At 40.9% G+C, this 23734-nt stretch overlaps 1 protein-coding gene across 2 annotated transcripts; it reads left to right on the plus strand.

The window, feature by feature from the left end:
- The first annotated feature begins 4 nt into the window (after positions 1-4).
- On the plus strand, positions 5-16681 carry CDC37L1 (cell division cycle 37 like 1). 2 transcript variants are annotated; one of them, XM_040357393.1, is made up of 7 exons: positions 5-210; positions 3860-4140; positions 5336-5420; positions 7009-7124; positions 8254-8376; positions 13703-13855; positions 16173-16681. In XM_040357393.1, exons 2-7 carry the CDS (start codon positions 3877-3879, stop codon positions 16266-16268), a joined length of 837 nt encoding a protein of 278 aa, XP_040213327.1. In that variant the 5' UTR covers positions 5-210; positions 3860-3876; the 3' UTR covers positions 16269-16681. The 2 variants fall into 2 exon arrangements, with proteins under 2 accessions (XP_040213327.1, XP_040213337.1); XM_040357403.1 differs by lacking the exon at positions 5-210 and having other exon boundaries at positions 3916-4087.
- The last annotated feature ends 7053 nt before the right edge of the window (positions 16682-23734 follow it).

Here is a 23734-nt window from a genome sequence, read left to right on the forward strand (position 1 = left end):
CGCTCCTCCTACGTCATCACCCTGCGTCCACCCATGTGCTATCGGGTTGCACTTCCTGTGATGAAGCAACCGGGGGGGCCATCTTTGTAGCGGTAGAGCCCACTCCAAGGCAGGAGGTGGCTTTGGTTGTTTGTGGTATTGGCTGTGCGAGCCGGAAGGGGAGTGAGTAGCACGGCTGTGTTCTCTTTCATGCTGTTGTAGGTTTAGCCGGTAAGTGTTTTTCGTTTTATTTTATGCTAAGGAGGCATGCCGCAGTCATCTACGTATGTAACATTGAGACTAAACATCGTTTTACATACATACTACAGTATTCTTCATGGTCCCTTTAAAAAGTTTTTTGTCTTTTTTTTTTTTTTTTTTTTTTAATTGAGCGATCTGCTAAAATGTAACTTTCATGATATTCTACTGTATTAAAGAGCTTGTTTGTAGATGTACGTTCTAATGTTATCTGTTTACTAACTGCTTATTACACATGAAAGACGTACTTCCTGTCTGATGGGGTTCTGTTTCTTAGTTGGCCTCACCAGGCTGATGGATAATCAGACTGTGTATCTAATCTTTTATCCACAATCCTGAAAGTGGACCTGTTATCAGTCTATACAATGACATATGTCATATAGGCTGCACATTCCAGCAAGACCGGATGCTCTGTTTTTCTAAGTACCCCCTTGAACAATTTATAAACACTCATTGATCCCACCAGTGGATAAGTACTTTCTTTGATAGGGTGACAACTGTGGGCTGCCTAGGTGACTCCTTCTCTCCCCCTAGGCGGCCCCTCCCTCTAGGCAATCTTCTGGGACAGGTGACAGGTCCCAGGAGATCGCCTGTCCACTGGGAGAGCGGCCGGCCCTGAAGCCGCAGGTGCCCACAGTGTAATGAGTTAGTCATCCTGGCACACATGATCTGAAAGCTGCACATGTGCAGAGTGGCATTTTTATAGTAATCAATGCATTTTTATAGCACTGATTGCTATAAAAATGCCAATGGTCCCAAAAATGTATCAAGTGTTCGCCATAATGTTGCAGTTCTGGAAAAAATCGCTGATCGAAGTTACTAGTAAAAAAAAAAAATATTAATAACTATCCCCTATTTTGTAAACGCTGTAACTTTTGCGCAAACCAATCAATAAACGCTTATTGCGATATTTTTATTTATTATAGCAAAAAGTAAAAAATATAAATTTTTTTCAAAATTGTCGCTCTATTGTTTATAGCGCAAAAACTAAAAACCGCACAGGTGATCAAATACCACCAAAAGAAAGCTCTATTTGTAGGAAAAAAAGGACACCAATTTTGTTTGGGAGCCACGTCGCACGACCGCGCAATTGTCAGTTAAAGTGACGCAGTGCCGAATCGCAAAAAGTGGCCTGGTCTTTGACCAGCAATATGGTCTGGGGTTAAGTGGTTAAAAAAGCTATTTTACTGTCCTGGAAGGGCCAACAGACCTCTCTGAAATCCCTCTGGTGAAAACGTATTAATGACGCTATCCCACTGTATAAACTTACTTTTGAAGTCCGGAAACAGAACAAAACCTTCCACAAAATTTGGGGTAGATGGTTGGCTAGTCCGCTAACCCTCTCCCAGCACTGATTGTACTACTCTTGCTTGACCATTGATGGGCCGTGCCTCACGGATCTCTAATGTCTGGACCTCCGCTTTTGCTATATCCAGGTATTATACCTGAGACTTTTACCACTGTGCCTACTTTATATTTTTGCACTGATGTCAGTTTATTTTTCTATGTTTGAGTGTCTTGCCTAACATGGTATTGTTGTGTTTTTTTTTTTTTTTATGTTTCTTTCTGTTTGTTGGTTTCTCTTAAACCTAATAAAAATAGCTTTAAAAAAAAAAAAAAGAACACGTCTCCAACCTATGGATGTCTTTCGAAAGATGTCCCCAGTCTCCAAAGACTTCTTTAGCATGTTCAGTCTCTGGACTCTTGCAGCATGTCTTCATTCTGACCACCTCCTGTACAATGTCTGCACTCTCTGACTATCTCTTGTATGATGTTCAGTCTCTGACCATCTTTTATCCTGCCCAGTCTCGATCATCTCTTGCATTGTGTCTACAGTTTCTAACCATCTCATGTATCCTGCCCATGGTATTTGACTATATCCTGTTGTATGTCTGTTAGCGATTACTGAATTCTATGTGTGGTCTTTTTAGTGATGTCAAGGGCAGCACTTGGGGTACCCCATTAAAAAAAAGTTGACCACCACTAAGTTAGGGGTCTGAAACAAACCATTTACCACTGACAGGGGTGCCTACAATGGTCCGCTTTTATTCATTTATGTAAAACCTTTATTCCAAAAGGGGGGGGGGAATGGATCTGTAGCTAAACACATCGATTTAACAGTTTCACAAAACGGTTACATTCAAGGCGTGCCATGAATGATGACTATCAGTTTCTTTTCTAAACAAAAGTGCTGTGGTAATCAAACATAGTGCAACTAGTTAAACAAATTAGTGAACAATTGTGTAAATCAATTGCAATTACAATTGTGAAAACTAAGTCATAAGTTTGCCAATCCAAAAAACTGTCCGTAAATGAATCTGCAAAGAGTACTTTAACGCATTGTAAAAAAGGGCACTGCCAACTCTTTATATGTGCTCCTCACATGGACTCTAATCCACCATTGTGTTGAATATGGAGGCACACAAGAAAGACACGACCCTCTAGAGTGGTCATAGTGCACTCAGTAGTTATGAGCTCCATGGGACATACCCACCACTGCTTATCAAGAATTTCATGCAAGCATCATTTGTATGAAAAGAAAAGAGCCAAGTGCTTCCAATAGTGTACATTTTATAAACGTTTAGAGCCCTATCACACTGGGACGGTAGTGGTAAAGCTCCGCTCGCGGGGCACTTTTAACCTCCGCTAGTGGCCGAAAAAGGGTTAGGCCTCTTTCACACGGAGCGGACCGTTTTTGTGTCCGCTCCGTGTGTGTCCGTCGGCTCAGCGGGGATCATCTGTAATCCCCGCTGAGCTGTCGGCGGACAGGGCGGTCCCCGCACACTGTGCAGAGCCCGCCCTGTCTTTCCTCCGCTTTCCCCTATGGGGAATCGGATGAAGACGGACCGTCTGTCTGTCTTCATCCGATCCGTTCCCGCCGGACGGAAGAAAAATAGGGTTTTCTTCCGTCCGAAAAACCGGATCCTGACGGACCCGGATGGTTGCGGACGTTAGCGGATGCTCCATCCGCTAACAGACGCGATCCCATAGGGATGCATTACAAGTCCGTAAACGGACTTGTAATAAACGGACGAACGGTCCGCTAATGTGAAAGGGGCCTTAAAAGCAGTCGTGTTGCAGCGCTGCCGAAACGCTTTGCAGGGAGGAGCGATGTATACCCTGCTCCCCCTCCCCACCGCCCCAAAGCTGCTTGCAGTCCTTCAAGCGAACCACCCCAGTGTGAAAGCACTTGGACTTTCACACTGGGGTGGCTTGAGAGGCACTTGACAGGTGCTGTTTTTAGGTCTAAAAAGTGCCCCAGTGTGAAAGGGGTCTTATTGGGGGAAAAAAAAGTTTAAATTCTCTCACATGTGATAATAAATGAAAGCACCATACAATCCATAGCCTGGGATTCAGTCCGTACCCTTCCAAATACGTGGTGACGTCACAGCATTAAGCCCCACCCTATGTGTTTTGTCACTACCAATGATCCTTAAAATTACACCTGGTGCCTAGCTTAGGAAATTGTCTTTAGATGCTGTCAGTGGAGCTGGCTCCTAGCTTTTGGATTGACCAGACAGACTTGCTCCTAAACTCCATTACTTTGTCCACCCCTATATTGGGTACAAACATGGTCATATGATTGTCTGTAAAGTATTGGCATCTATACTATTTTTTGCAGAGAAATACACACGCGGCATGGACTTTCCTTGCCCACAGGAAGATGGGGGTGGCAGGAGCACCGTGGCATGCAAGTGGAGCCTAGCAGAGGCTCAGCAGAAACTGAACAGTTTAGCACTTCATAATTCTGAGTCCATAGATCAAGAGTATGCCAAGACTCAAACTCAACTTTCAGAACTACAGCGAGGTGAAGAAGAATGGAGGCGGAAAGAAGCAGCTCTGCCACTGGGTGAGAACTGGGGAATGTCTTCGGATGCCTTTAGTCAAGATGTATTTAATAAGGTACTGTAATCTATTGCTAAGTATGCCAACCTAAGAAGGCAACTACTAAAAAAAATGGGACCACTTAATCAACAAAATTAACACCCTGTCAGTAAAGGTCAGGAATCGCTTCAGGGCTTTATCTCAAAATCAAACAACTTGCTGGTTATCTAATAGGGATACCAAGATGGGCATTATTGCTTTCTGTCCAGTTGAAGAATGTCAGTAGTTGTAGAACCTCAGATCCTATGCACTATCCAGACAGCTGACTGATGGGATTTATTAACTCACATTAAAAGTTTTTATTTTTTTTCAAGGATATGTAAACTCAATCACTAAAATTTCATAACAATTTTAACATGTCAATATACAGGTAATTCTAATGTCAATTTAAACCTGCAGTTTTTATTAAAATACTACTTGGTGATCCTGCCATAAAGGTCCTTGTTCAGGCGCCTCCTGTTGCAAATTAAGAGTGCGCTGTCTTTCTGGTTGAGCACTTGTGCTATCTCCCTGTCACATGAGCATCCAATGGAGACTGAAAACATCCATGTTTACACGCAAAACGCAGGCATGGCCCAATGTTGGCACCATACCATAGAAAACACATCTTGAGAAAAGCTATGCAGCAAGCACTGGAGTTCATGTATGTAGAAATAAAATGCCAAGAGGCTTTGTGAGATCAGCAACATTGAGATGTTATAATCTGCATATACTTTTTATAAAAATGACACACACAAATGGGGTTGATTTACTAAAACTGGAGAGTGCAATATCCGGTGCAGCTGTGTATGGTAGCCAATCGGCTTCTAACTTCAGCTTGTTCAGTTAAACTTTGACAATAAAACCTGGAAGCTGATTGGTTTCTATGTAGATCTGCACCAGATTCTGTACTCTCCAGTTTTAGTAAATCAATCCCAGTGTATATTAACTGCTGGACAGGATGTTGGCATTTATTTAAAAAGAGCTAGGTCTACTAGGGACTCAAAAAAGACTAGTATTTTATTTAAGACCGACTTTAAAGTGTGCAGCTTAATGCATGACTTTCATATCTTGTAGAAATGTTTTGATCTAATGTTATAACAGTAAGAGAAATGGAATGCAAGAGGGGACTGTCAATCTACATTAGGTTATCCAAATTTGGGTGTTATTGTGTTCAGACTTACAGTAACTTTTTCCTCTTTACACTGCTTACTATTTTTTTTTTTAAACGCAGAGCTTTATCAATCAAGCTAAAACCAGAGAGGATGACCAATCGCTGTCATTTTTACAAAAATTTGAAGATAAAATTCGACATTTTGGTATGTAGCTTGCTTGTTATTTGTGTATATTGTTTTTATGCAAGATCGTGTATTGTATCGTTATTACAAGTATGAAGAAAAGTGTAGTCTTTGTGATGGATTTTCAAGCTAGTGGTTGTACTGCTGTGTTTATCTAGTAAACCTGTTATAATCCTAGGCGATCCAGCATTATTAAACACAATGCATAAGTACAGGTTACCTTGGTGAAAAATACCTTGTCAAAACAATCAGAAGATCTAGAGATGGAGAGAGCCTAATTTATAAGTAATTCTTGACTTTTCCTCTTCATGGCGCTTGATTGCACCTCATTGTATTCCTTGGGCTTCAATATTGGTCAGTGGGGCTAGCTATCATAATAAGACCAATAGAAAAAAGGAAGGGGTGAGTGCAAATCTTGACTTTTTCAGCAAAAGCTGAGATTTTGGCTACTAAAGCTGAAAGTTTGTGTCTGCATCTTTTGAATATTATCTTTTAACCTCTTACTGCCCGCACTATAGCCGAAAGATGGCTAGAGCCCGGACTTACTTAGCTGGGGGTTTGTCCATGGACGTCCTCCCATGGTCTCGCTGCCCATGCCATCCCCTGCAGCATGCTCTGTGATTGCTGACTCCTTCAGACCCAGCTGATCACAGACCGGGGTAAAAAGCCAATCACAGCGACCCGTTATCATGTGATTAGCTCTGTCCAATGACAGCTGATCACAATGTAAACACAAGCTGGGTATCTGCTTTCCCTTCCTCATGCTGACAGCGTGAGGAGAGAAGAGAGCTGATAATCGGCTTGTGTTACCAGGATATCTACACTGTAATCAGTGCTGCCAATCGGTGCCCATTAGTCCCTCCCTATCAGTCTGCCCATCAATTCCGCCTTTCAGTGCAGCCTCATTCCAGTGGCGATTAAATACCCCCAAAAGAAAGCTATATTTGTGTGAAAAAAATGCTAATTTAATATGGGTACAGTTGTTGCATGACCGTGCAATTGTCATTCAAAGTGTATCGGCACTGAAAGCTGAAAAATGGCCTGGGCTGAAAAGGGGTAAACGTGCAAGTGGTTAAGTTGTCCACATATGTAAACATTTAATTGTACGTTTTTTATTCAAAATACTTGTGTAGTTTGTTGACCACCCGATCATTTTATGGATTTGGAGGATCGCTTAGATAGGCCCTTGCACTACATTGTTCTTGGTAAATCTTAAGGAGATCATAAAATCAGATAGTAACGTATAAGGTGAACTTTATTGTCTCATTGAAGCAGACCTATGGGGGGGGCAAAGAAACAAGCTTTCTTCAACCTCCCAATCCCCAGCAGCACCTACTGATTTCCTTTGCTTGTCTGCTGCTCCCTTCCATTGATTTTAGTTTAAGTGACCTGGTTATTTAAATGGCTATTTTAAAAGCTTCATTGAGTTTCCCTCTCTATATTGTTGTTTGCATTGCTCTGCATGCTCCAAACCAGCTCAGACTATTGTTTGGAGGTTTAAATAAAATGGAGCCTTTGTAATTTCTGTAAATGTTTCTGGTCGCATTTGTTATGCTGCTAAATTTAAATCTACAGTGTGTCTACATTTGTCTGTATGACTTCTCCTTAGGAATGCTCAGCAGATGGAATGACAGTCAGTGGTTCTTGTCTGAATACCCAGACCTGGTGTGTGATGACACTGCCAGATATCTCCTTTTGTGGTGTTATCATTTAGAAAGTGAACAGGTAAGTGCCATTCTTTGTTGGAACTGTTTGTATTTAGAGAGATAGTCTGTTTGCTGTTTAATACTGATTATTATTCTAGACTCCCTTTTCCTTACACTTGTGGGTTTCATAGTCCTAAAAATGTGATACGTAGTCAGGAAATTAGATGTGTAATTTTATGCCCCCTAAAATGCCTAATGGTGTGCCTTGGATTTAGGGCCCCTCTATGGGGCTAAGCTGTGAAAAAAAAAATCTCATGCATGAGCTTCTATCACACTAAGTCGCAGAATGTGTTTTAGGGTGTAATTCTAAGTATGCCTATGCTGCATGTAAAGAAATATCTTATTAATTGACTACTTTATGTTAAAAAAATAAATATATTTTAATTTTCTTTATGCGTTTTCCAAAAACTTGTGGCAAAAAATTGGTATATTTAAAAATGGATTAGTCCTGATGTACTGACTGCTTATCTCATTTATTGAGGCCCTAAAATGCCAGGACACTACAAATACCCACAAATAACCCATTTTTGTAAAGTAGACAGGACAGTCTAAGGCAGGGGTCTCAAACTGGCGGCCCTCCAGCTGTTGCAAAACTACAAGTCCCATGAGGCCTTGCCAGGCTGACAGTTACAAGCATGACTCCTCCTTTCAGGTGCTCCAGGAGGATTGGTCATCTAATTTCCTGACTACCTATCACATTTTTGGAGGCCCTGCAGCATTAGAACAGTGAAAACACCCACAAATAATAACCTTATTTTGGAAAGCAAACACTACAAGCTATTTTCTGAAAAGCATAGTGAGTCTTTTGGAAATGTCATCTTTTACACAGACTAAATTTGTATACATCGAATTGGGTTATTTTTAACAAGGAAATGTAGGACACATTTGGTCTTAACTTATTTGAAAAACATTTATTACAGAAATGTCATGTTTTTAGTCAAATGTCATCTAAATCAGGCAAAAGTTTGAATTTGCCCATGACCCTGTTCTTAGATATGTTGCAATAGCTGTAAAAGCTTATCTTTCTGTCGTCAACACATCAGATTTGGCATAGAAACTTAAGCTTCTATCCACAGAGTATCTTTATTGAGATTCTTGGATGTTTTTTTTGTATCTGTTCTTATAATATTCTTTTTTTGTATTTTCAGAAGAAGGCCTTAATGGAGCAAGTTGCTCATCAAGCAGTTGTCATGCAGTTTATTATTGAAATGGCAAGAAGCAGCAATGTGGATCCAAGGGGATGTTTCCGCTTGTTTTTCCAGAAAGCTAAAGTAGGTACTTGTTCTAAGATATTGTAATAATCATTCTGATGCTTGGAACATCTTCTGTATAAAACATAGGTTAGAAGGTTAGCAGATGGTCAGCGGTCTCAAGTATCATTCATGATGCAGAAACGTATGAGCTTGTGTCAATGGGCATTTCATCATTTTCAAGTGGGTTTTGCGTGTCCCTTACAATTCTATTGAAATGCAAACTTGCCTGAAGCTGGTCAAATGCACCTGTCCGTGAATACTGAATGATCTCATAAGCATCTCAAACTAATGCCATTAAAACAAGCCCAATGCCCTTTCAGCACATGCCCTTGACCTATGCTCATCAGAATGCAACACTAGGTTTTCAGGGTTCTCATTATTGGTAGCCATTTTATTAGTAAAATTAATTTCCAGCCAGGTCTTCTGTTGGTGACTATTTTACTTTTTCGCCTGTTAATCTTGACACTTGCATCCATTAACAAGGTCACTATTCAAATGTAGTTGTTTTTTATACCTAGGATAATTTCTCGCATTACTGGATGCTGTTGTGTCCTAAATTAAATCTACAATGGGAGACGTATAGTGGTTATCATGACCTCTTTCTGAACATTAGTTGCTTCTGTTTATTTTGACCCACTGGCTTTAATACACTTTTTCTGATCTGCATACCTTTTATTATGTAAGAAATCATTATAAACATACGTGTTGTTGCTATTGAAACAAAGTCAGTATGATGGCTACACAACCAACATTTTTCAGAAAGATTAGCCGTGGCAGTTCCCCATAATTCTCATATGACAGATGACGCAAAGGTTACAGGATCTGTTTACTCTTTGGTCAAACTCATCAGTAGACCAACAAGGATGTTTGATTATGATTTTGTATGGCTACAGACTAAAGCATTTATATAATCTAAAAAAGTCCTAAAGCTGCAGTTGATCACTTTATTATATGAAACCTAAGATGATCATGCATTAAACCATAATGCTGCAGCGCTTTACTCTTATTTTGTACCTCCTATCATTCAACAAAACCCAGTGAATATATACACGATTGTGGCTGAACTCCTCCTTGGCTTAGAAACCTCAATCTCTTATAAATGTCCTGAAGCTACAAAACGGTGCTTAACCACTTCCAGACCGAAGGTGTTTTTCAGATTCGGCATTTACAAGACTAAAACAGTTTTTTTTGCTAGAAAATTACTTAAAACCCCCAAAAATTATATGAATAAAATGGCGGTCATCGCAATACTTTTTGTCGCACCGTATTTGCGCAGCGGTCTTACAAGCGCACTTTTTTTGGAAAAAAATCACTTTTTTGAATAAAAAAATAAAAAATAAGACAACAATAAATTTGGCCCAATTTTTTTATATATTGTGAAAGATAATGTTACGCCGAGTAAAATGATACCAAACATGTCACGCTTTAAAATTGCGCCCGCTCAAGGCATGGCGTCAAACTTTTACCCTTAAAAATCTCGATAGGCGACGTTAAAAAACAGCTGAATACAAATGCACTGCACACTTTTCACATATTTATTTGTAAAAAAAAAAAAAAAATTGAAAACCATTTTTTAATTTTCCTTCCACTTCACAATTATGTGCCACTTTGTGTTGGTCTATCACATAAAATCCATTTTGTTTCTGGTTATAACATGGCAAAATGTAGAACATTTTCCAGAGGTATGAATATTTTTTCAAGGCACTGTGTAGATACCATGCATATGGAAAGTATTGATAGCGCTTCACTTTTTCTACATTTTGTTATGTTACAGCCTTATTCCAAAATAGATAAAATGTATTATTTTCCTCAAAATTCTACAAACAATACTCCATAATAATGACAACATGAAAGAAGTTTGTTTTGAAATCTTTGCAAATTTATAAAAAAAAATAAAAAATTTATGTACATAAGTATTCACAGCCTTTGCCATGATACTCAAAATTGAGTTCAGGTGTTTCCACTGATCATCCTTGCGATGTTTTTACAACTTGATTGGAGTCCACCTGTGGTAAATTTGGTTGATTGGACATGATTTAGAAAGGCACACACCTATCTACATAAGGTCTCACAGTTAACAAGTGCATGTCAGAACACAAACCAAGCCACGAAGTCCAAGGAATTGTCTGTAGACCTCCGAGACAGGATTGTATCGAGGTACAGAAAAATTTCTGCAGCATTGAAGGTCGCAATGAGCACAGTGGCTTCCATCATCTGTAAATGGAAGAAGTTTGGAACCACCAGGACTCTTTCTGGAGCGGGACCACCTGGCCAAACTGAGCAATTGTGGGAGAAGTGTCTTAGTCAGGGAGATGACCAAGAATCCGATGGTCACTGACAGAGCTTCAGCATTTCTCTGGAGAGATGAGAAGCTTCCAGAAGAACAACCTTCTCTGCAGCACTCCACCAATCAGGCCTGTATGGTAGAGTGGCCAGACGGAAGCCACTCCTCAGTAAAAGGCCTATGACAAGCCTACCTGGAGTTTTCTAAATGGCACCTGAAGGACTCTGATCATGAGAAACAAAATAATCTGGTCTGATGAAACAAATTTGCCTAAAGTGTCATGTCTGGAGGAAACCAGGCACTGCTCATTATCTGGCTAATACCATCCCTACAGTGACCCATGGTAGTATCATGCTGTGGGGATGTTTTTCAGTGGCAGGAACTGAGAGACTATTCAGGATCGAGGAAAAGATGAATGCAGCAATGTACAGAGACATCCTTGATGAAAACCTACTCCGCTCTGACCCTCAGAATGAATGAATGAAGGTTCATCCTCCAACAGGACAATGACCTTAAGCACACCGCCAAGATAACAAAGGAGTTGCTATGGAACAACTCTGTGAATGTCCTTTAGTGATCCAGTCAGAGCCCAGACTTGAACCCGATTAAACATCTGGAGAGATCTGAAAATGGCTGTGCACTGATGGAACTTGAGAGGTCCTGCAAAGAAGAATGTCAGAAACTGCCTAAAAATAGTTAATTCAAGTGAAAATTTTTAAATTGGACCCAATTAGCCATTTTCCCTCCCAGGTGTTATGTGACTCGTTAGTGTTAAAAGGTCTCATGTGTGAATGGGGAGCAGGTGTGTTAAATTTGGTGTAATTACTCTTTCTCATACTGATCACTGGAAGTTTAACATGGCACCTCATGGCAAAGAACTCTGAGGATCTGAAAAAAACAAATTATTGCTCTACATCAGTGGTCATCACCCTTGTCCTGCAGGGCCCACTAACAGGCCAGGTTTGCAAGATAACTGAAATACATCACAGCTGATATAATTTGCTCCTCAGTGATTGCGGTATTCTAGACTGCATCTCCCCAAGGTAATACATAAAACCTGGCCTGTTAATGGGCCCTGCAGGACAGGGTTGATGACCACTGCTCTACATGACGATGGCCTAGGCTATAAGAAGTTTGCCAAGACCCTGAAACTGAGCTGCAGCACGGTGGCCAAGACCATACAGTGGTTTAACAGGACAGGTTTCACTCAGAACAGGCCTCGCCATGGTCGAAGAAGTTGAGTGCATGTGCTCAGCGTCATATCCAGAGGTTGTCTTTGGGAAATAGAAGTATGAGTGCTGCCAGCATTGCTGCAGAGGTTGACTGGGTGGGGGGGTCAGCCTGTCAGTGCTTAGACCACACGACGCACACTGCATCAAATTAGTCTGTATGGCCGTCGTCCCAGGAGGAAGCCTCTTCTGAAGATGATGCACAAGAAAGCCCACAAACAGCTTGCTGAAGACAAGCATACTAAGGACATGGATTACTTAAACCATGTCCTGTGGCCTAATGAGACCAAGATAAACTTATTTGGTTCTGATGGTGTCAAGCGTGTGTGGCGGCAATCAGGTGAGGAGTACAAAGACAAGTGTGTCTTGCCTACAGTCAAGTATGGTGGTGGGAGTGTCGTGGTCTGGTGCTGAATGAGTACTGCCGGCACTGGGGAGCTACAGTTTGAGGGAACCATGAATGCCAACATGCACTGTGGCATACTGAAGCAGGGCATGATCCCCCCCCCCCTCCCTTCAGAGACTGGGGCCGCAGGGCGGTATTCCAACATACCGACCCCAAACTCGCCTCCCAAGACGAGCACTGCCTTGCTTAAGAAGCTGAGGATAAAGGTGATGGACTGGCCAAGCATGTCTCCAGAACTCAACTCTATTGAGCATCTGTGAGGCATCCTCAAATGGAAGGTGGAGGAGCACAAGGTTTCTAACAACATCCACCTTCTCCGTGATGTCATCATGGAGGAGTGGAAGAAGACTCCAATGACAGCCTGTGAAGCTCTGGTGAACTCCATGCCCAAGAGGGTTACGGCAGTGCTGGAAAATAATGGTGGCCACACAAAATATTGACACTTTAGGAGCAATTTAGACACTTCATTTAGGGGTATTTACTTGTGTTACCAGTGGTTTAGACATTTAATGACTGTGTTGAGTAATTTTAGGGGACAGCAAATTTACAAGCTGTACAATTACTGCTTCACATTGTAGCAAAGTGTCATTTCTTCAGTGTTGTCACATAAAAAGATATAATAAAATATTTACAAAAATGTGAGGGGTGTACATTGTTGTTGAATGGTATAAGGTAAAAAAATATAACTAAAGCATGGCACATTATGGTTTAAGGTACACATAGAAATATGGAAATGTGTTGGGTGCAAGCAGCTCACATAAGAGTGTTATTTCACATAGCGGCTCACAAGGTTCAAAGTGATTGTAAAGGTTGTTTTTCAAACATATTATACTTTCCTCCTCTGTGCAAGGGTTTTGCACAGAGCAGACCAGATCCTACTTTTTTGGGGTCCCCCGGGAGGCGCTCCTGGCTCCTCCTGCATCGAGTGTCCACCCCCCCACGGAGAGCCGCATATTGCATGGGGGCACTGGTACGAGCACGCTCCCGAGTCCTGCTGCTGTGTCCTTTGACACAGACGGCAAGACTTGGCCCCTTCCCCTGGCTCTGGTATCACTGGATTTGATTGACGGCAGCGGGAGCCAATGAGGACCCAAGACAACGGCTGGAGCTGCTGGGTTCATTTTCGTCGCTGGAAAGATCAGGTTCAGGTAAGTAAAAGTGGGGGATCTGGGGGGGCAGCTGCAGCACAGAAGGTTTTTCACCTGAATGCATCAAGGTAAAAAACCTTGAGACTTTACAACTACTTTTATATAAGATGGTCCCTTTTTAATTTTCTTTCCAACAATGAATTTTTTTTTTTTTTTTGTCACAGAGTACCTTCAAGCCCTTAGTTGTGTTTCTCTGCATAGTTTTCAAGTATTATAACCTCATTGTAATAACTGAACTGATTTTTTATTTATTTTTCGTTTTACTTTCCATTCATAGGCAGAGGAAGAAGGGTACATTGAAGCTTTTAAAAGTGAACTTGAAGCATTTAAATCAAAAGTTCGAATGCATAACGAGCTCCAGAGGTCTGTGAATCTACAGAATATTTCTCCTGGCTTTGAACAAATTGGTATACCATGCTGTAATACACAGGTATGTTTTACCATGCATATGTGTAGACTGAACAAGATTACATCCTTTACTAGAGTAGCTGGTGTGTACAAAGCCCTCTATCAACATATATAATGGAGAACCATATCCCTACCTGACATACCATTCATTATGACCGTGCCCAATCCTTGCATTGTGCAAAGATGCAGTAAAAACTTGCATTCCTCACACCTATAGGGGTTGTTTACTTATTTTACTAGGTATGGTACTATAAGCAGTACTTTTAATGTAGGTATATGTTAACATTTGGATAAAAAAGTACACTTTAAATGATTATTCAGTCGTTGCAACTGTCTCTGTGACACCCCAAGTCCCTTGCTTACACCAAGGTGTTTATTTTTTTTATTTGTGGAATATGGGGTACAGCGCTCATAGAATTGAAAAATGGATCAATCAAGATTAAACCGTGATAGCTGGTAAAAAATATGTAAAATCACAACAATACAAGTTAACAATCTATAAGTGACACTGAAGGCATCAATAGTGAACACAATGAATCAATAGTGAAAAATATGTGATGAGTGAAAAAAACATGTGGAACCGATCCGCATGAAGTGAAAAAAAGTCCCAAAAGAGTTAATCCAAATGATCATCCATAGAATGGATAGAGGGATAGAGTAGACTCCATCCACCAGGGAAGACACCGGAGAGTAGTGTTGTAGTCTCCTTACCCCGTTTAGATGACCACTAGGACGGTCTCTGTATGCATGGGGATTTTAGGTCTCCCTCCAGACCCTCTGTGATGTATCTGGGGTGCTGACTGCTTGTCTCAAACGATCAGAGAAAGAGAAAAGACCATTGCATAATACCAAAGGCGTATTTAATTTAGCCACAAAAGTAATGCACTTACAAGATTGAAGATTCCACATGTTTTATGAATTTTTGTATCACAAAATGTTGGTACTGGCAGCTCAACTATACATTTATTTAATTTTATATCGTACCGACATCTAGCGCAGTGTTTTTTCCTTTTGTTATTTTTTTTTTATTGTTTTGATGCGTGTCTGCATATTTGGCTCACATTATTTATATGGATTATACATAGGTAGCAAGTAGTTGTTTTGACTTCCCTTTTTATTTGTCAGTATTTTTTTATTTATTTTTTTAAAGGGAAGGCCACACAATTCTATGACTAACTTGGCTGTAATTAAAGTGGTATTAAACCCAAAAGCAAACATTTTATTATATTGCAGCTTGCCAGTTCTTAAATGCAATGACTGCATTTGGTTTTCTTTTTTAGCGTTTATTTTCTTCTGGTGATCCAGCCAGTTGGTGGTGTTTTTCAAAAACACGCTATCAGTTACAGGGGTGAGATAACCATTTACCACTTTTGCGTGAAAGATTGTTTTTTCACTTGGATTTCAATAATCTTTCTTTTGGAATTATGATGGTTGCATTTTCTATAATAAATGTTATCTTATTCAACCATGGTGTTTTGCTAGGTGACCTTTTTTGTAGGATTCCCTTCCTTCCTTTTGCATAACCTTTTTACCTCTGATGGGTGCTTACAATGATCAGCCTTTATTTCTGTAAAACCTCTATCCCAAATAGGGGGGGGGGGCAGTCTTCTATAATTGCTTATAAAGTTTTATCTGGAGTTTGACTTGGATTAGTTAGTCTATCTAAATCTGATAGTACATCCAACACACCCCCCCCCCCCATGGTTTGAAGAAGTGTTCAGTGTGGAACGTGTCACCTCCTAGGTCCTGTAACTTTGTACTTGTGGCTGTCTACTGTCATGTTTTGGAATTAAACACATTTAAATATGTCTTTGGTGTGCAGCCGTTTTCTTCTGTTCACCCTTTTATCCAGACTGGAGGCACTCTAATATAGGAGATGTTACTGGCCAGGTCACCAGGTGAAAAAAGAGGGAAGAACGCCTAAAAAAACACAACAAATGCAGCCATCACATCTGATTTTGGTTTGGGGTTTAATACCACTTTAAATCATAAAAATAAAAAAGGCTGGTTTGCAGCCAGCTTTGAGTAGTGGGAACTCTAGCCTATAGTTCACTTGAAAGGCTCACTTTGGTATCTCTTTGAAGTTTAGACAGAAGTTTGACAAATGCAGGCTATAGTATAAATCTTGTACTGGTCATGGTTGCAAAACATTTCCGTGTACAAAACTGCATGTGTATTACAGAACATGATCATCAGAGAGGCGATAGTCAACTGTTATGGCAATGAGCAGATCTGTGCTGTGTACTTTAAGTAGGCTAGGTAAATCAATCTTCATGGACTGTTCAGTGTATAAGTGAGTAGAATTTTATTCTTATTTATCCTTTTATTTCTGATCACAGAATGTTCCACATTGTCAAATGAATTCGGATCTGCACCATTTTGTCCATATGAAACCAACAGGGGAAGATGATGCAAAGATGATGGATATACAATAAAGTACCATTACGCACTTGAGCCAATTTCGCTACAGGAACTAGTGTGGCTGTGTTCCTACTAGTGACATTTACTACTATACAATGCTGCACTTTATTTATTTTTCCTTCAGCGGGTAAATGCCCAATATGTTTGTGGTGTCTTACAGTGTGAACATTTTGCTGCTATTTTACCATGTCAAACAGGAAAATGGAACTGAACTCAATGCTTCTGCCAATAGTAGTTTTGCCTTCAACTTGCGCCTTGATTTTTTTATGAGGAATAGTATTACAAACTTGAATAAAGAACAGCACTATTGACATTATGAATATAGGACTGACTACTTGGAACCTTTGTATTACACTATCCACATGATTCTTCTATACTCCAATGTCTATATTCTAACAAGTGGATTAAAGAACATTTTTTAAATGTGTACTTTTTTTTTTTTTATCAACTGCTTAAAGTAAATTCAAAGGAGGAAACTAAAGCGCTAGCCAATACTCCAAAGTGAGGGGTGGAAAATTGAACAATAAAATTAAAAAATAATAAAATAATAATGCTGCTCAAATCTAAATTGCAATAACAACAATCAAATGATATGAAAAAGGGTGAATGATGAGCGCAATATTAATGAATGGTGCACATAGAAAAATACAATATAAATGTGAAACGTCCACTATGACAAAGAACTCTTATTTAAAGAGAAAATTAAACCAAAGTGTTAATTCATAAGTGTCACTGTGATAAATACAATGGGTGATGCAGGCAATTAATAAATAGTGCTCGTGGTGCAATAAATTTTTTAGAACGTATTACATATAGATATTAAAATATATAAATGTATCCAATATGAAAAGAGCAATGCTCTAAAGTGAGAGAAAATAATTAAACCAATGTGATGGATTCGTAAAGAAAACCCACTGAAATTAAATATGAGCAATGTAGCAATACAGTGTAAGAACAAGGTCTGAAAATAAAACAATGAATACAAAGCAATTGTGGCAAAAGTTCATATGTGACAATTCCTATTACGATGGAAAAGGAGTGATGAAATATCCCAAATAGTGATTATGTGTCCGTGCATAAGTGATGGGGCAATCCTCATATGCAGCTGGGCTCACAAAGCGCTTACCTCACCACCATGTAAAAACAGCATGGTATCTCCTTAGATGGGGTACGTCCCGGGACACAATTCCTCCTTAACTTTCTTCCTGCTATGTCATCTGCTGCGGTCCTCTAGGTTTCAGAAACAGCGTCCTTCTCACTGTATGTGCGGCAATGGTCTTCACCAAAATGGAGGCTCCGTGTGCAAAAAGCACTCGAGATGACTCAAAACAAAAATAGAAAAGGCTCCAATAGTGAAGTATTGCTAAAAGATTTTATTTAAGTCCAAAGAATAAAACAAAAACAATGTTCAGCTTGTACAAAGCTTGAACTATGAGCGTACAGCGAAAAAACGGGCTGTGTGAACGGGCTGGTGCGTCACTTCCGGTCACGTCTTACGTCACGACACGTGACTTCATCAGAGGCTTAAAGTAAAGCCTCACTCCCAATCAACATTGGCTATTTTTAATCCTCGGGCTGCTAGCATTAGATAGGAAGGTTTATCATATTTACTTACATTTAAACTTTTTTTTTTTTTTTTAACCAGGAAGGGAGGAGGAAGGGTTTTCTCGGCTAAGCACACTCTTCTACATGCATGTCTGAGCTAAGGGCAGATGTATTGCAGGAAGTAAATGCTACATAAATCCATTCCCCTTACTCAAGATGGCCATGGGCAGAAATGCTATGGGGTTCTTTGATTTCTCAACAAAATAAAACATGGAGACATGGGCGGGTGGTGAAGTTTGCTTTGAATATTAATATTGAATTAAATAGTGTTTTTTTCTGGTTTGTGGTGCTCAGATGCAGTGGCTATCTGCATTACTGATGTCTTTTAGTATAAGTTGGACTACCAAAAAGTAATATTTTAGATTAGATTGGGGGGTGAGTTCCCACTACCCCTAAGTGTACTATCTGTGCCTGTTCACACCAAGAATAGACTTGCACTGCTCGGCCTAAAAATTGCACTGCATTGACCTTTCAAAATGTAACTTTAGGAAATCCCCTGCCCTTAACATCTCTGCGGACTCTGGCATGACACCGGAGCCTCAGGCCTTCTTTTTCCTTCCAGTGGGCATAAACGGCGATTAAATACTAAGGCACCAACATCACTTCTGACCCGTCCAAACTATTGGAATCCAGTTTTGAGCCACTTATCAAACTGAAGAAAGACGCTGGCATTCTTTAACCCTGACATGGTTTGGCCTTTGCAATGCCCTCAAAAATGACAGTGCTACCTCAGATCCTCTTTCTACTGCAAGCCCTTCCCATACGGCTTCTGCCACTTTTCTTTCGCACTATTGGCTCACAGTTCTGGAAATTTGTCTGGTCACATCAGAAACCATGTGGGATGCTGCACAGACTATCGCTACCAAAGTTCTCAGGGGGCATCGCTCTTCCGGATATTTGGACATATTATAGGGCCACACATCTCAACAAGATTGTTGATTGACATTGCCATGGGGAGACCAAGCTCTGGGTGTCCATGGAATTGGAAGACTCATCGGTTGCATGGATTTTTTTTTTGTTTAGCTGAGGCCTTCCCTTACATTGGGCCTAATTGCATTACTGCTGCGCTGACACAATGGGGGTTATTTACTACAAGTGCAAAGTGCACTTGAAATTGCACTGAAAGTACACTTGGAAGTGCAGTCGCTGTCGATCCGAGGGGGACATGCAAGTAAAATAAAAAACATTTTAGCTTGCACATGATTGGATGATAAAATCAGCAGCGCTTCCCCCTCATTTCAGATCTACCCCTCAGATTTACAGCACCTGCACTTCCAGTGCAATTTCAAGTGCACTTTGCATTTGTAGTTTGTCCTTTTAGTGCAAAGTGGATTTGCCTTTCGTAAATAACCCCCAATGTGTCTTCAATAAGACACAAAGAGGAACAGTCTTACTGCCATGGGTGACGTCTGCCCATATGCCCTTATTGGTTCTGGGCTATTTATGCGGTATCCTCAAAGGGAAGTGGTGCCTATAATCTGGAACCTATAAGGGTTATTAACATCAAACTGTTCCTCTGCTCTTTCAGGCAAGATCAAGTCCTACCTCATATCCACGTTCACCCAAGACTTCTTGGCTGTTTGTGCCCAGCTACAGGGGAATTCTACCTGCACAGGCTTCAAGTGTGTTTCGACACCCTCGAGAGACAGGAATGAGATTCTTTTTTTTCTATGGAGTCTATTGAGGGACACCCCTTTTTTTTTTTTTGCTACAAAACTGAGGCATGCTGGTTCTGTTTACTGGTGACCTAACCTACTGTAGCAGGCAGTATAACCTGGCTGTTCCTAAATTTCTGTGTCCCTTAACCACCGGTTCATAGTAAAAATACATCATTACTTTGACATTAACTACTGGGGTTATGGCAGAATAACCCTGGTATTTTTTTTTTTTTTTTTTTACTATTGCCTATTCTCTGCCACTTCTCAGGCTTACCAGACCTATTGGTGAAGCCTGGTAATGATCCAATGTGGCCGTTAGCTGGGTATGGAGACAAGTGAGGCCAAGATGGCTGCCACTCGTCTATGCCCTTGGAGGACTGGAGGGACGTCTGATGTCACTTCCGGTTCCTGGGCCATAGTAAATCTTCTTCTTTTTTTTTTTTTTTTTTTTTTCTACTTTCTTTTGCTTTTAAAGGTAAATGAGAGAGTTTGGGTCTTTTTGACGGCAGATTGCTCAATAAAGATGATCGTTCATCCTTATTTATATTACAAAGGATGCTTGCATTCCTTGTAATAGGATTAAAAAAATACAAATGTAAAAATAAATAAGATATATTTTAAAACTTTTTTTAAAGCACCCTATCCCTCCGTGTTTGTGCGCAGAAGTGAATACATACATAAGTCGCCAAGCATAAGTTACCAGTGTTCAAACCACACCATGTGAGAGCAATAATTCTAGAGCAAGACCTCCTCTGTACACTTTGGTGGGGGTGGGTCAGTCACGCCCCTTTGACCTCTGGGGGAGCTCCCTGTTCTAATTCCTGAATCCTAGCCTTATTCTTTAATGGGAAACCCTAAACCTAATCCTCTGTAACTCTTAACCAGGTAACCTGTAAACATTTTTAAAGTTTTGTCTATGGAGGGCGTTGCCCTACCCATTCACCCAAAACAAGAGAGGGTTTTTTGACATGTCCTTTTTAAAAAATGAAGAATGTCCCCTGTCCTAGCTCCAACGTGTCTTCTTTCTCTGGTACTGCCACCGATATCTTCTCCCTCCTCCGACACTGGCTCCCACCGTTGTGTCGGCTCCATGTCTGCTAGTTTTATACAACCATGGGGCATGGCCCTCCAATGATGTCGCGTATCTTTTTTTTTTTTTGCTTTTAAAGGATACAATGGTGGGAGCCAGTGTCGGAGGGGGACCATTTTTTTTTTTTTTTTAGCGACATTGGTAGATGGGGAAGACCTGAGGGAGAAGACATCAGTGGCGGTACCGGAGAAACAAGACAAGTTGGAGCTACAATGGGACATTCTTCATTTTTAATAAAGAGCTTGTCAAAAACCATCTCTTTTTGTAATACTACAATGCTTTTTTGGGGTTGAATGGGTAAGGGTACAATGTACCCCATACTCATTCACATAGTGGGGAAAGGGATCTGGGGGCTTCCAGATTCCGATAAGCCCCCTGCAGACCCCCATAACCACTGCCCAGGGTTGTCAGGATAAGCCCCTTACCCCCATCAAAATTATTAACAACATTATTACTATACAGGATTTATATAGCACCAACAGTTTGCACAGCGCTCTACAACATGAGGGCAGACAGTACAGTTACAATACAGGAGGAATCAAAGTGCCCCGTTTATTAGAGCTTACAGCTTAGGAGATGGGGACAAGGTGCTTTGGGGTGGGGAAGGGTCTAGTATGGATATGGGGGGGGGCACACCTTTTTTTTTTGGAGCAGAGTTTACCTTCAAAATCCATAGCAGACCGAAGGGTCTGGTATGGTCTTGGGAGGAGCCCTTGCATTTAAAAAATAAAAAAAACGGTGGGGACCCCACACTGTTTGTTATTTTTATATTTAAATTTAGCGTGAGGCTTTATCCATACCAGAAGCAAAGGAATTGTTTTGAAGTCACAATAATTTCAAAGTCGGATCAGAAGTCGTGCGACTACTGTGTCGGTGCAGTGTGAACCCGGCTTGAATTTTATTAGAAGGCTAATATATACGCAAACCGCCCAATGGGGAAACATTCTACCATTAATAAGAAGGCACCAACTATGAAAGCAATATTAGACATGTGCAGGACAAAAAAATGTTTAGTTTTGATTAGTTATTTAACTAACTAAATTAGTTTTGTTAAATTTGTTTAATTCATTTTCAAAATTCGTTTTGTATACGAATTCAAAAGAATTAGAAAAAAAAAAAAAAAAAAATTGACCAATTTCAATAACATTATTTTGTTCAGATCTTCTTGCAAGGTTTCCACATCCTGCGGAGAAGTTATTGCCCTGCTTAGCTTCATCCGCAAATACAGAGGTTGTATCGTTTACCCCATCCTCCAGTTTGTTTATGAACAAATTAAATCGGATTGGTCCCAGGACAGAACCCTGGGTGACCCCACATTTTTTTCTGCATGCTAGTCTTCATATCGCAAATATTAACTAAAGTTACGTAAATTCTTGTACAGCAGAATATAGTTTCAGAAGTGATATAATGTGTGGTATTGTAATTAATTTGATTCCAAGCATGCGTAGTCTTGGTCTTCCGATTTTTTTTTCCCAGACGAATACCGCACTGATTAAATAAAAATCATTTGTTCCGGTGTTGTACAAGAAAAATTTTGGGTTTGTCCCTGCAGATGATTTCACACCAATGGTCATGATGAGCTCTCAAAAGCAGTGTACAAACGATCAGATCATCGTATGATTGCTTCGAAAGCGGTATTTTTCATCCGATTTTCTGATCAAGGGTACTAGGCATTACACAATGTTACAAAGCAATAATACTGGTCGCTACATTAGTTTAGCAGCTTTCCTAATGGATTACCCCAATCTGTAGAACAGAGGTTCCCCAAAGATCAACATAGGTGTGATCTCCATACAGGAAGCTCAAAAGCAGCACTTTAAGTATTGCTGTTCTGTTATTGACATAATGTGATACGTCAAAGTGCTTAATTCTTAAAGCGGGGGTTCACCCTAAAAACTAATTTCTAATATTAGAGCCAGCATACTAAGGACATTTACTTTCGGCAGGTGCGCCCACCGTGTAAAGCTGACTGCGCAGGCGCCGTATAGTGCCGACTCGCAGCTTGGCTATTTCTGGAAATCTGGTGACGCGCGTTGTGCGACAGGGGACCTGTTTCACAAGCCGTCAATCATCGATCTGAAGGATAGGAACGCCCAGTCATCGGAAGCCGGTTCTCTGCTCCAGGGGGCCCATGCCTTAAGCTGTGTAAGGGGCTCCAAAATTCCTGATGGCGGCCCTGCGCATACCACCCAACACGCACGGATTCTGCGGGGCAGTCCCGCAAAAGGGTTAATTTTACCACACTGCAAGAGGAGGCAGCACGGAAGCAGGAGGAACCGGAGTGGTGTGTGGATGTCTGCTGAAGGGAAGAGAGCCGACACATTCCGTGCACAGGTGAGAGACACACCCCCCCCGCTCAACAACTTTTAATGCGCACCCCGCGCTCAACAACTTCAATTGGCCCCCCCCCCGCTCAACAACTTCAATTGGCCCCCCCGCTCAACAACTATGACCCCCCCCCCCCAATTCTCAGCTCCAGGGGGCCCCACCACCCCAAGTCCTGCCCTGATCGTCAGCAATGGGTGAACGGATCAGAGACAGCAGCAAGTGAGTGGTCAGAATTTAGGCCAGAGTGGGTAATAGAAGGAGCAGACGGATGAGCAGAGCAGATCTAAACAAGCCAGGTCAGTTTAGGTAGTCAGTTGGGAAAATGCAGGTCACAAATTCACAGGTAACAACAAAAGCCTGGGGAATGCCCAGGAAAAAAAAAAGCCTACTTTTCCGACCAGCTCGCAGACAACCAATTAACCTGTCTAACAGTATGCGTTAAAAACAGGGGTTTTGTCCGCATGCATTTGAAAACGCATATGTGAGCCACATCACAGCACCCTGGAATTCACAGGTACTGCTGAAGACAAGTCAACACTGATCACATGCAGTTCAATTTAAATAGCTTGGCTTTCCTCAAGGCATGCATGCCGATATGCCCCCCTGCACACACGTGGTCAGTGACAACCCCACATGGGAAGCGGCTTGCTCTAGTGCACAGGTGTTTAAATGGTTGCACAATCTTCTATACTAGCATGACCTTCCTAATAGAAGTACTTCTTGTGTACCAATGTTTCTGCAGGAGCCTGGATGGTCACTTAGTGGTGAAGTAAGTGATACTAAAGGCAAAATCATATGC

This window comes from Rana temporaria, chromosome 1 (assembly GCF_905171775.1).
Source record: "Rana temporaria chromosome 1, aRanTem1.1, whole genome shotgun sequence".
In the NCBI taxonomy this organism is placed as follows: Eukaryota; Metazoa; Chordata; class Amphibia; order Anura; family Ranidae; genus Rana; species Rana temporaria.

Coding starts and splice junctions, on each gene's coding strand:
- CDC37L1 (XM_040357393.1), top strand. CDS start 3,877: ATGGACTTTCCTTGCCCACAGGAAGATGGGGGTGGCAGGAGCACCGTG. Junction 5,421..7,008: donor AGATAAAATTCGACATTTTG/GTATGTAGCTTG, acceptor ACTTCTCCTTAG/GAATGCTCAGCAGATGGAAT. Junction 7,125..8,253: donor ATCATTTAGAAAGTGAACAG/GTAAGTGCCATT, acceptor TTGTATTTTCAG/AAGAAGGCCTTAATGGAGCA.